Source organism: Pocillopora verrucosa, chromosome 6 (assembly GCF_036669915.1).
Source record: "Pocillopora verrucosa isolate sample1 chromosome 6, ASM3666991v2, whole genome shotgun sequence".
Classification (NCBI taxonomy): domain Eukaryota; kingdom Metazoa; phylum Cnidaria; class Anthozoa; order Scleractinia; family Pocilloporidae; genus Pocillopora; species Pocillopora verrucosa.
Window position 1 is genome coordinate 14,204,434 of NC_089317.1, and position 13,816 is coordinate 14,218,249.

At 39.1% G+C, this 13,816-nt stretch overlaps 1 protein-coding gene across 1 annotated transcript; it reads right to left on the reverse strand.

Moving 5' to 3' along the window:
* Positions 1–826: 826 nt before the first annotated feature.
* Positions 827–10,529, reverse strand: LOC131777761 (uncharacterized). Its single transcript, XM_059094096.2, has 10 exons — positions 10,406–10,529; positions 7,547–8,683; positions 6,633–6,683; positions 6,084–6,496; positions 4,655–4,814; positions 4,128–4,196; positions 3,618–3,842; positions 2,567–2,740; positions 1,752–1,982; positions 827–1,617 (listed from the first exon to the last, which is right to left on the reverse strand). Exons 1-10 carry the CDS (start codon positions 10,482–10,484, stop codon positions 1,445–1,447), a joined length of 2,712 nt encoding a protein of 903 aa, XP_058950079.2. The 5' UTR covers positions 10,485–10,529; the 3' UTR covers positions 827–1,444.
* Between the last annotated feature and the right edge of the window lie 3,287 nt (positions 10,530–13,816).

Here is a 13,816-nt window from a genome sequence, read left to right on the forward strand (position 1 = left end):
AAGCATTAAAGATGGTTTATACTTTGAAACTCGGCTTCAACCAGACGACGAGTGCAACATAAGAATTAAAGCATGAGCTCTGTTATGGGTTTATTTTCAGTCAGTCAAAAATAATGTTTTGAAATGATGCAAGTTTGATATTGCCATGGTCAATGAGTCGTACCATATACTACCAGAAAGCAGGTGTTTGCATTGGTCTTTTCAACGCTTTCATGAGTGTGGGAGTCATGGTACCAGCAAGATTTTGTATGAAAACTTTTTAAATATATTACAAAGATCTTTAACTCATAGCTTTTGATACTGATTTCCGTCGAAAGGTTTTCCCTAACGTTCGTTTTCTCTGTTCTACAGTTAGTATTAGCCTTTGCAAAAAGCTGGGTTTGCTCATGACGGTGATTATTAACCGTATCGAGATCGTCAAAGCTAATGAAGCGCAATGATAGTAAATGAGTAAAGGAGGCAAGTCTCTAAAGAAACTTTGGTGCTGTGGCGGTGTGAGAGTATAACAGGGTTATTTTGTATTGTCAACTGAGTTGATAACGTAAACTGGCCACCTTAAAGAGTTCCGAAGCTGACGTGTCGAGCGTTAGCCCTCTGTCAGAGCGAATGGCAAAGGGTTAACGCTCGACACGTCAACTTTCAAACTCTCTACGGTGGCCAATATACGTTATCAACTCAGTTGATAATACTTGATTTTAGATTATCATTTTCACTATGTTCTCAGCTGGACTAGGTCATATAGGTGAGAGTCAGAAGATTTATTAAATCCTCAACAAAAGCTTGACGAAGATCACTAATTTCGACATACAAACACAGAAATGTAAGAAGCAAAAACTATTGGATTGAAGCATTAGCTCAAGTGTGCGGTGAAGGTAGGAGGCGAATAAATAATTTCATTAATTTCAGACGACTTACTTGAGGCATTTCTCTTTCGTCAAAGAAGGCGACAGTTTGATAACCAGCCGCCAAATGCCGAGCGCCTTACTATTTACGGCTAATTCACTTGGTAACTGAACTGAACACCTTCGATCTCAGTTACTCTAGCTGCACAGGCAGCAACACTGACCTATGTTTTTCATGACAATGAGCGTGCATGATTTCCTGTTGAAATTCATAAAACAACCTTAGATATGTACTGATGGATAATACTCATCGTAGCATTATTTATCCTTATATTATTCTAGTCAGGTCGGATAATAATTTACAGAAGTAACTCTCTTCATCATAACTGAAACGAGCAGCTGTTCGTTTTTTAGAATGAGATGAAGGGTTTCTGATTTAAAAGAAGTAACCATAGTAAATCCATGAGATCAAGAAATTCAATTTTGTGCTTTAACGAACAACACGAGGATCGTAATCTTCGTCAAATTCTGGATCAGTCGACTGAAATAACTTAACTGTGTCTTCTTCAAAGCTGCCAGTTAGGTAGTCCGAGATATCTGACCTAGACACGATAAACATAATTAGCGCCTTGCGCGCCCACGCAGTAGTCCTGGCCGTCTTTATTTTCGTACTTTTTTCCTGCTGGGCATTGTTTGAAATTTCTTGTGATGCATTTTTTTGATGAACCATCCTTGCTGTAGGTATGCTGAACACTTGGTCCCGAGTAACACTCACCTAAAAAGTATTTAAACAATACAATAAATACGTCAAAAAGCCACCGGTTATATGTTTCATTTGATTGATTATAAAATATTTTGAATAAACACTTAAGCTTGCAACTGAGTGCACATTAATGTTGTTTGTCTCACCGTGATTTTGCAAGCCAAAGTATTCGTACCCAAGCTCCTGAGTAAGTTCAGCACACCGACAAAGTAGGTCACTCAAGTAAGTGTCGAGTTCTCCTAGTTGCGCTTTATGGCCGCTGTATTTGGTTGAGCTCTCATCCAAGTCAGTAAAAATAAGCTCTGGTATAGGCCTGGAAGAGGTTTGCATGTCAGCAAAACAGCCGACATTCTTGAACTTTGTGAAGCAACGTTTCCCTGAGAACATGAGATTTAATTCTTTAGAATTCGCTTTTCGAAATTTTATAAAAATTTATAGGATCTGCTCGAATCTAAAAGAAATTTATCTGTGCACAATTGGAGCAACCTATTGCACTCAGGCTTTTGTTTTTAGTCTACTATTGGGGTGAAATGTCCCCACATTAATGCTTCAAGCCATCAAATAAATTGGCATACGCCCTTACACCATTCCGCACCATTTCATTCATTTCGCACCATTCCTATACCATTTCCGAAACTTTTCTCAGGAAATTCAAGTTTTAGTGAATGTGACCCGAAAACTAAGTTGAAAGGCTAAACTGTCGGTATTAGTAGAAAACATTGTCGAGTGTGTTCGTATCAATAGCTGCCCAACTCCTTCGCAATCAAATCTACCCGATGGCGTCTAAAATCACCCATGTTACCTTTGTCTCACATCGTTGTTCAGCTCTTGTTTACCACTCCAATTTCCAATTGGTTCAGAATCAAGCATTACATATTGTTTACTTTGCTTAGGTAACTCAGTTCAAGAAACAGAATATCTTTAATGTTTGTCGTAAAAATACGATGTGTTGCACATTTACCTTGCTTGGCCTCACTTTCTTTAGGCATCCTGTAAATATATGTGGTAGTCGCGTTTCCGCCGCAAACATTCCTGTCGTTCGTATCACACTCAGCGAATTCCTTCGAGATGCAGAATTCAGACGAATCGTCTTTACTATACGTTATGTCTAAATTTTCTCCAGACCAACATTCACCTGGGTATCAAAAGAATTCTCTGGTAAACTTTCAGTCAGAATGAAAAATTTGTAGAAATTAAGTTGAGGATTAATTCTAAGAATTTACAGTTAGCCAGTTTAGCTTTAAAAGTGACTTTCCATTGGTAGACTAAGGTTGGGAAACGTACTTTACGTTACAAAATAGAAAGGCTAAACATACAATACCTTAATAAGGACTCAACATGAAGCCAGTCACATAAAAGGAAATTTCAAATTGAATAAAGTGTTGTAGAGTTAAAGTTTATTTTCGACAGGCCGGGCTTTTTGAAACTAAAAGAACTGAGTCTTCTAATTACCACGGAAAAGCTGTATACGCAGCGACTTTGTTGAGGAAATTAAGCAAAAAGGATACAGGTAGGTCTAATAGCCAGCCACTGCTATTAAAACACTTTTTCATGCTGTATTCCAAGGTGCAAAGGATTAACTGTAAGGACTGTAAGATCATTCATATATGGACAGTTTTTTGGTCGCCCTCGAGCAATTTTTCTCAGTCTAGTATCTAGCATTGCAACAAATCTCTCACTGTTTGTTCACCCTTTGTTCGTTTCATATCACATCTGTGCGCCGTCCCATATTACATTGCAACAAATCTGTCACTGTTCGTTCACCCTTTGTTCGTTTCATATCACGTCTGTGCGCCGTTCCATATTACGATCGTTCGTCCTTTTTACTCTTCATTCGCGGCTGCTCAGCGTTCTTTGTTTCTTCGATATTTTTCCTGCCCTGATAATTCATTCCCGTCTATAATAATGTTCTTTCTTAGAGTCTTGTTCAGGGCAGTTACTCGAATAGAGATTTCCTTGATGAAAACAAAGGCCGAGGATACTAAAAAGAGTCTTTTTGGACTTAAACCTACCAAAATTTTTAACCCCGAAGTAATAGAATCCTTCCGCTTTTGAAACCTGAGCACATCGGCAAACCACGTTCTGCAGATAACTGTTCCAGCTTCCCCAGTCTATTGGAACACCACTGAATTTAGAGTCTCTGGCGTCGAGGTCTGTGAACATCAATCTCGGCAAAGGCTTTTGACTTTTTATTGCGTTGAAACAACCTTTTTTGATGAATTGCACAGGACACTCACCTAAAAATGGAAAGAGACGGAAAGTACAATCTTAACTGATCGGTGGATAGCTAACCAACAGATCTCGTTCAATTCTGAACTTCTTCAGCTGGCAGAGGAAAAAACCGGCTATTCAGAGCAAGAGTTAAACATTGATGTGAGACATGCAAAATCAAACACTAACAAGATTATGGTTCCTTTTGGTTTTTCCCCCAGATGATTGCTTTGCTTTGAACAAAAGCATGCGAACCCGGTTATTTAGAATTAGGTGTGAAACAAGACCTTTACTACAGTCGGCATGCCTACCATCATAGTGTTCTTGATTCTTGACAAGTGCAACAGCCTTTGACGGTACCATTTTCGGTTGTGTCGCAGCTGTGGATCAAATAAAAATTACTTCACCCTCTCATTAAACATGAAGTAGACTTGAAAAGAAGAGGAAGAAAATGATATGGTCTTTCCCAATGACAATTTCCAAAAAATCTTTGATAATATAGAAGGCGAAGACTGCAAGAATATAACCAACAGTTCTCAGTTTTTTTCAAGGCATGTCTTTGTTTACCAGTTCTTTCTATCATCACAGATTTTTAAAAAATAAATAACCACAAATTAGATGCCAACGTTGATTCCACGGGATTCTCTCGAATTATGCAAGATGTGTGGAATCTAGCCAAAGTAGCTTTTAGAGCTGTTTCGACCCAGTATAAATATTTCGGCAAGATTCTAGTTTCGTGAAGAATTAAACATACATTGTGTGGTTGTTTTAACCTTATGTGATCTTAAAATTCTTAAAAGATCTATGGGTTCTTTTCTTTTTAACCGAAAAAACTTACCAGAGCACGATTTGTCGAGAAGAGCATTTATGATTTTGACCAGATCTGTGTATTGATCGACCATAAAAACGTGATTAACATCACCCATAGCTATAGACGTCAACTCGGGTTTATTTACTTCCTTTCCAACTCCAACTGCAATCACCACAACCTTCTTATCCTGTCACATGATCAGAAATTGAACATGTCCTTAAGATACCTTATGATTGAATAATAAAACATTGAAAAAGAGAGGGTAATCTTTGTAACTCCCAATCCTATGAAGCGACGCAATGCTGGTTTTCTCCCTTCAGTGAGAGAATATTATTACATATCAAGAAACATGCAGTGTATCCAACCCTGGTGAGTGATTGTTTACTGTTCAGCAATTTCAAGAAATGCCAAAGAACAAATTTATGGTGTTCTGGCTGGAGATACATGGCTTCCAATTTGTTCTTGATGAACGAAAATACCAAAAGAATACGAACAATTTGGATTATAAGTCAATTTGTATGTTGAAACTTTGAGTAACTATTTTATCTTAGTTTTAAATACGACTTCATGATAATTTCGGTAATCAGATTTACCAGCACGTCCCAACAAATACCTGAGGCAGTTTTAACTCAGAATCTCTTTTTGTCCTTCCGCTCGCGCTCAGCGCTGACATCAAATGGGTAAATAACTCGGTCCGTTACTCACACTACGAACTAGTAAAAGGTGCCTATTCCACAGATGCGACAAGAAATATCGTATTGATCAATTTGGCTTTGATAAGCTGAATTTCTTAAATTTTGCATTAGCATTTTGACAAATTTGGCCTAGATTAAACATTTGCCCTAGCTGAGGAGAACACTAAGTAAACACACTATTTGGGTGACAAATAGTTACAAAAATTTTTTTCATTGTGATCTTATGCAAGCGAAAGAAGGGAATTTACACCACTAAAAAAAAAGGGCCAGGCGTGTGGTAAAAATGAACTGCATGGGGACAGTGGTTAACAAGAAGTAGAAAGAAACATATCAATTGTACAAAGGGTAATTAAACGTTATGTGATGGATATGTTAATGTCAACAGACTTGGACGCTCGAAAGAGAAGTACCAGCATGACCATGTAATGGGTACCTTGCCCTTGTTTAGATTATACACAACTGTTGAATTACAGCTGATACAATCATAAACGGAAGTATTCCCCTTTCTCTTTCGTACTTTGTTCCACATCATTAATCAGCACTATATTTGATAACAAAGGGTAGAGGTAACGTAACAACTCCCTTTTACTCAGTGCCTATCGGCCAACTCTGCGTTCGAAGTCAAGTTTTTTCCTTAATGGTTCAAGAATACAAAATGGGGGCCCCTCCTCTTACGATCAAGAACTGAGCCCTCACACTTCAGTGTGCTTCCACGTAGCAGATACGTCGTACTACAATGCTTAAAATGTACCAATACTTACCTCAAGAGGTTTTAAGACCACTGGGTATGGTTTACTCCTTTCAGGATCCGTTAACCCATCTGTGATAACAATGAGGACATCAGGCTTGTCAAACCGATCCCCTCCTTGCACAGAAAACAGTAGGGTGTTCGCAAGTTCGAGTGCTATATCGGTTCTTGTTCCCTCTCTCAAGTAAGGAAAACTCTTTATCTTTTTCTTTAGACTTTCGGCGTCGTGATATTGAATGTCTTTAAAGCTGAATTGCAGTTCAGCATCACTGCTGTAAACTATACTTCCAAAATGAGTTCCCTTCTGTGACACTTTAAAGTGTTCTGTCAAGTTAGCTACAAACTGTAGACAGAGCTTGTAATTAGGTAGTTTGACACTCTCAGAAGCATCAATGATTACACCGATATCCAGCGCTTGTTCGCAAACTGTAGACAAATAAAACAGGAATAAACGTGAATAAACCTTCCAAGTCTGAGGTTTCCCACCAATTCGTTCAGAATCAAAAAAAATTTGGCCAACTAGCTAACATTCCTTTTCTTCGTACTTAAGCATTGAACTTACCTGGTGGTTTTGGTGTAGGTGGTGTAGGTGGCAAAGGAGTGGTAGTAGGTACTGCAAATGAAAAAAGGAAAAGTTTTTTGTTCAAGTACCATTTATAAACAAAAAGGACGAACCGGAAAGAAAATGCCTCTTTGGCTTCAAGGCAGGAGAAAAAAAATTCAAACGTGAGGTTCTCAGAAAGCAATATCTCTACAGTGTCAAATTCTGATCCTATCGTGACGCATTATAAACACAGCGGCCCAACGTCGAGCATGCGCAAGGGGATCCTTACAGCCGGAAACGCACCAGTTTCCGGCGAATTATTGCAAAGGAAAACAGTAGGAAAACAGTACTATTTCATAGAAATAACTGCTGTTTCGCCTTGTGAGCCAAAAAGACTTTTATAGAAATTTATTAAAAGGAAAATAAATTAGGGAAAAGGAAACTCGTTTGTGTCAAGACTGCTGTAACTTTTTGAACACAAAGCTCATTCAAGCACGGGTATCCTGCTGATTCACCTTTCCGTTTTGGACTACATCAATAAAGTTCTTGCGGTTCTAAAACCGTGACTTTCTAGCTTGTGTGGTTTTTGTAACTCGTGTGAGATAAATTTGGTTCTGGCAGCCTGAAAGCACGCCACCTAGTAGTGACAACGTTCGCATGCGCAGACGTTTGACTGTTGTATTCATATTACATGGCTGGAGCTTGTGAGCGATATGACGCGAGCTCTTCGAGGGGAAAAATGGTAAGGGCCAAAAATACCCAGAAAGAGTAAATTGTATTACATACAGCTAAAATTATCTGAGCAAAAATTAAAAGCTCTACAGCGAAATCCGTAGGTGTCCTCGCCATTCTTTTCTTAAGAGAAAATATCAACCCATGGCCAATTTATATTAACCTCTCCACCACTCCGTCTCGGAAAAACGTACACTTACCCACAGTTAAGCAACTAGCGCTACAAGTGGTCACCACACTCGTGGAGGTTGCCGTAAGTGTTTTAGTTTGTGTTAAAGTTTGGTTGTGAGTATTGGTCAAAGTTTGGGTCAAAACTGCTGTACTGGTTGCCGTCAGTGTTTCCGTCGTCTTAGCAGTGCTTGTTGCCGTCAAAACAGCAGTACTGGTGGCTGTGGCTGTAGATGTTGTTGTAGCAGTAATAACATTTGTTGCATTATACGTTGAAGTTGAAGTTTGGGTTGCTACTGTGGTAAGAGTTTCAGTTAATGTTTTTGTCGCAAGATGAGTGGTATTAACTGTGTTTGTTGCAGTGGCTGTGGTGAGTAAAGTGCTTGTTGCAATTCCTGTGCTAGTCACTGTGTCTGTTTTAGTTGTTGTCAAGGTGTGTGTGTTAGTTTTATTTGCAGTTCTCGTCACAATGTTTGTACTTGTCTCTGTTGTTCTTATCACATCTGTAGTAGTTAAACTATGAGTGTCAGTAGTGTTTACTATCCTTGTACTTGTAGCTGTCAGAGTCTTCGTGCTGGTTACTGGCAGGTGACTTGTTGTTACAGCTGTGCTTGTTTCTGTGGTGTGATGGGTGCTGGTGGCTACTTGTGTATTTGTAGTGGTCAAGGTTGAAGTTGCGGTGACAACATCTGTCTGTGTGTGAGTCTGTGTGGTCAGTGCTGTATTTGTTGTTGTCTTCGTGTTAGTTATGGTAGCAATCGCTGTACTTGTCTCTGTTTGAGTGCTGGTTGATACTAAAGTTTTTGTGTCAGTCGCTGTCTTGGTAACTGTTGTTAGGCATGGGCCAGGTGTGGAACATGAATTGTTGGTGGATGCTGATGGATTAGGAGGAGGAACACAAGTCGCATAAACTGCTACTTTAACGCAAATAGATGGAAAGCTGCATGTAGGCATAGGGCACAGAGAATATCGTCGAGGCAGTGATACTGGTTCAGCTACTGGAGCTCCTTGTCCTCTGAGTTGCAATGCTGGTAAAGTTTGAGGAGTGCTGTGAGTCGTTGGTGGAGTAGGTATTCTGGTACCAGTCTTTTGATATGCATTAAATTGGTTCCACATAGGTTCCGACCACGAAACAGACATGGGTAGAGAGGAAGAATTTGCTGGGTTTTCTTTAAAAAATAAATGAAAAGTCTCATTAGATTTAGTGCTTCGGTAATGGTGAAAATTCATAAATATTAGTGATTTTCCATCCTCACTTCCCTTCTGACATTGATTGAATCATTGCCTCTACTAACGTTGAGAATTAAACATGCGTGATATGAAAGACAGTAAATTTTGAGTGCGCTCATGAAATGGAAAGGAAAGTTCATTTCATGAACGAGCTCAAACTCAACCATCTTTCTTATCTTATTTTCTGAACGACACATTTAACACTACTGATCCTTACAGCATGCAGGAAGCTTGTTACAACATAACTTAGTTTATAGTTTAGAATGAAGAAGACGGCTAAGCCCTATCTGTATGGTCTCAGGTGCACGAGGCAACCAGGCTCCTCCTCGAGACAACTTAACGGAGCTTTGATATAGGGTTGTGAGTTATAACAGCTGTCCCCTCACCAGCCGTGGGGTGAAAATGAAACCTGCCAATCTGTCACTATCGTGACAGATTGGCAGATTACATTTTGTACAAAATGGCAGACCGAAGGAAAGGATTAACAATCAGTGTTGAGTTTTTGCTTCCACGTCTGACCGAAGTATTATCGATGGTTGTTAATATTTTCCTGGCGCTACTTTTTACCCAAAAAGAAATACTCATTGCCTTGATTGCCAAGTTGTCCCGCGCGCCTGACAGGGTTACTTTACCAGTTAAGGCGAGACAACTCGTCCTCCCGAGTGAAATGTATATGGTCTATAATTGTGTAATCAGAAGGGTTCAATCAAACTCTTTCGGCCCGCAAAAGTCGGTCAACCCGCACTAAAAGGTTACGAAGAACCAGTCACATAAAAGCAATTTGTCATGGCCACAATCAGCGGGGTGGAATAGTTTTATTGACGAGAGTCTACATCAAGGAAAAAAAATCGAAGAATTATCTTTGTTATTCGAGACCTTTTTTTAAAAAAAAACATGTAAAGTTCACCGTAACTAGTATTTGCATATAAACCCATACGTTTCACGGCCTAAAATGATGACTTCTCATTGATTAAGCTAAATCTTTATGCCCTGCGGTTTGGCATATTAAGGGACAACCAACAATCTTAACACCTGCAATCTAAAGTTACCGAGCTGCGATAAACAAGTATCAAGGCTGTCTGACAACGACAAAGGGTTGCAAAAACTGTGGAACCTACTGACTTGCAGGATTTGTCAATTTACTACAGATCTCTCTTTGATTACGTCTCATTCTTCTTTCTCTTTACAACTCCTACGCTTGTTCAAAAATGGTGACAGATTTTATCAAATTTATGAATAGTTAACGCATTTCTGCTGACAAGAATATCAAATTATCTTCCACACGCAATCTAAAACAGAGTGAGCGAGATGATAAATTATAGTTATTCCCCATTTATGAACTTCAATAGTGACTCTTTTAACTCTTACTTTGCATGATTTCAAAACAATATTTTCCAGAGGGACAATAGAAATGAATCTATATATAAGTCCATCGAAATCAACAATGTTAGCTTGAAGTGGAATGAACATTAATCACGATAAATAGAGATGAAGAAACCAAGCTTATGGAAACATTTTCCCCCAGATTATTAATAGAAGAGAAATTGTTATTGTGTCAGTGTAGCCAGAGACATTCTGTTATTCATTTCAGGGAGGGGGTGTCCAGTGCATGTAAAGCGAGAAAGCACAAACCTTCTCTTTCGTTAATGATCAAAACATACCTTTACGGAAATCAGCGTCAGACTTTCCTGATATTGATAGATATGTAAATAAAAAGGCCAGAAAAAATGATGCATTCATATTAGATATACTTCAATATTGCCATTCAGGAGATTTCATAAATTGAACTGATGTTTTCCAACTGTCAGTTTGTCATGGACCAGTGAATTTCTCAAATATTACGTAAACATATTTTTGCCCATAGGCACATAACCTACCATAGTGCGTCCAACGAACGCTGCCTGAAATTTTCCGTTCTGTTTAATGAACACAAAATTTAGTCCGGCTAAAAGATTATTTAGCGCCGTTTATACCGGGTAGATTGTCGGCAGTCTGAAAGTACAAATTCGGTTACATAACAACATACAACTGGACTTCTGATACAACCGAACAAAACTACTGGAAGAGGGTACTCGTGACCGGCTAACCTGTCTGTTACAGTTTAATCAACCTTTCTTTATACATCTTTTTGTACCAAATTTACTTCTTACTAAACGAGCGCAAGGGCCGCAGTGGAGAATGTTGGCCCAAGTTCGTGGCAGTCGGGACCGAGTGCAGCGGGGTCCGTGCAAAAACGACGGAGGGCTAATCATCCCCAATAAGACCCAGTAGAGCAAGCGAGGTGACTAAGTAATTTATCATATGGCACTCGGACCAAACTTGAATAATTTGAATTTGCCGGCTTTAGAAAACAAAAATACACGATTTATGACCGTTTCCGTGGAAACGTTCCGTCTGGAAAAATCCTGACCAATTAAATCGTTTGAGAGACTCGCCCTAGTGAGTGCATGAGGGTGAGGCGAAATATTAAGTAATAGCAATAGAAAATAGTGTTTTATCATTTTTTCTCGGTAACAGCGAGTCTCGGTCAAATCCAAAAGAGACAGAAAGGTACAATATTTTACTAGACATAATAAAAAGCACCCTGTTTAGAATCATGTTCTTCACAGAGTAATCCGGACGTGGGTAACAGTTTTGTCACTATGGCGTTGAAAACAACCATTTTGACTCGTATTAAGGTAATGGAAACTTTTTTCTTCACGGGGCGTGTCCCGCTCGACTTCGATAAGGTAAGATTGCCTGACAGATCCAAGACTTACGTCAGATTAAGACGGCATTATAGCTCGGTCATGCAAAGAAATGTCCAAAGTCTATTAAGATAAAGAAACTGCATACCCCGAAAAAGCCAGCATGCCTTTCCACTTCCAAAATGGGTAATCCGGCTATATATTTTGGCTTGTGGGCTCAGTAGTCTCTTTAGGAAATTCGCTTCGGCGGCCACCGAACGCGTGTAGTTTGAATTTGGTTTCGTTCGGTTTGGTTAAGGTGACGAAATGAGAGTTCTTGAGAACAATAGCGGACTAAAGCGGCCTTAAACGGTTACTTTTTCGAGCGATTCCTTTTCATCAAGATGAATGAAGTAAGGAGAATGATATTGATTTTATGTTTCAAGGCTTTTTGCGATGTGTTTTTTTTCAAGGTTGATTTGTTCAGTCTTAATAATAATAATAATAATAAGTCTTTATTAAGCACTCTAAACAACAAACGTGTTTAGTTACAATGATATGAAATCAGCAAGTATAAAACTAATAAACTAACTAAATTACTAACTGAATAACTAATAAGAGAACAAACATCTATTAATAAAGGTCCTTTTGAAACGTTCAGTTCTGACAAGCGGGAGAATATAATTATGGCGCCTCTTACGTAGCGTATCCATTGTTCGCTCTGGTGGCAAAAGGTCATCTAAAGCTGTTGGAAGATCGCTGTCGGTGATCTTGGCCCACAACTTCTTATCTTTTAGAATAATAATATTTTCAATCGAAAAAAGCTCTTTACAGTAGCCAAGCTTAAAAGCTCTCTTGAACAGCCTGTCTATGCGACTCAGATACTTATGATAATACGCGCAGCCCCATACTTCTACAGCATATGTAAATATAGGTAGAATAAGACTGATAAAGAGAAGATGAAGATGATCCAGCGGCAGTCCATAGAATTTACAAACACGTAAGATGTACAGACGACTACTGGCTTTCGATATAATATTATCAAAATGTAAGTCCCAGTTACACGGATCAGATTGAAAAGTTACACCCAACAACTTCAGACATGGTTTACGCTCTATAGAAACCAGAGGAGCAGGTAAGGCCTTAGTGGATTTGCCTCTAAGAAGCATCTCCCACGTTTTCTTGAAGTTTAGTTGCATACGATTAGCAGATGTCCATGCGACGATCGATCGGACCTCCTCAGCTGCTAAATTGCCGTTATTAGCCAGCGATTTTACTGGAATACTTAATGTTAAATCATCAGCATATTTCACAAGTAAATTCTGATTTGGTAGAATGGCCTTAATATCATTGACCATAATAGAAAATAGTATAGGGCCTAAAACTGTCCCCTGAGGGACACCTCTATTGATATTTACATAGTCCGTGACAATGGCATCAACAACAACTCTTTGTTTCCTGTTCTGTAAAAAACTAATAATCCAATTGGTCACGTATGGATTTATATCAAGTGTTTTCAACTTAGAGCAGAGGATATCATGAGGGACCGAATCAAAAGCTTTGCTGAAATCAAAAGAGAAGATTCTAACACAATCAAAACCCGACTCAAGCCATTTCAGCCAAGCATATTGACACTTAATTAAGGCCATTGTCGTATTGTGGCCTTTGCGGTATGCAAACTGGTCGAAGCTAATGAAGTTCTTCATATATTGAGATAATTCTTGTCTGTATACAAGACGTTCAAAAACCCTCATTATTACATTAGTCAGCGAAATAGGCCGCAACTGTGTGCAATTTTTAAAGTTGGGCTCTTTAGGCAAGGGAGTTATGTCGGCCAATTTCCAAAGATCAGGCACAATGTGATTTTCCAAAGAACAGTTGAAAATATGGGTAACAACAGGAGCGAGGTCGTACGCAAACTCTTTCCAAAACCAGTACGGGATTCCATCTGGACCAGAGGCAGTTCTTTTTAATTTCAGTAGACTCCTGGTAACACTGGAGACCGTTAAAACAGGCATCTCGCTTGATTCCGGGATAGTGACAGTGTCAATGGGTTTATAAAGGGGATCAGTGTTAATGGAACAGAAAAAAATTATTGATCTCGCTCGGGGAGATAATTGAGCTTACTTGCGAGTTGGTAGACTTCCTTCCTGTCAGGGAATTGACTGTTGACCACCAAGATTTGGATCCTGCACTATGTTTCTCAAAATTCCCTTTAACTGCTCGAACTTGATTATCTCTGATCAACTTGTTGATTTTCTCTTGAAGAGTTTGGATCTCAATCGAAACAGAATTTCCTGACATGTTACTTCGCCGAATCAATTTTCGCCGTTGGTCCAGTAGATGTTTGATTAGAGGAGAAAAGAACGGGGGGTCCCTATTAGACACACGTACTGATATACCCGG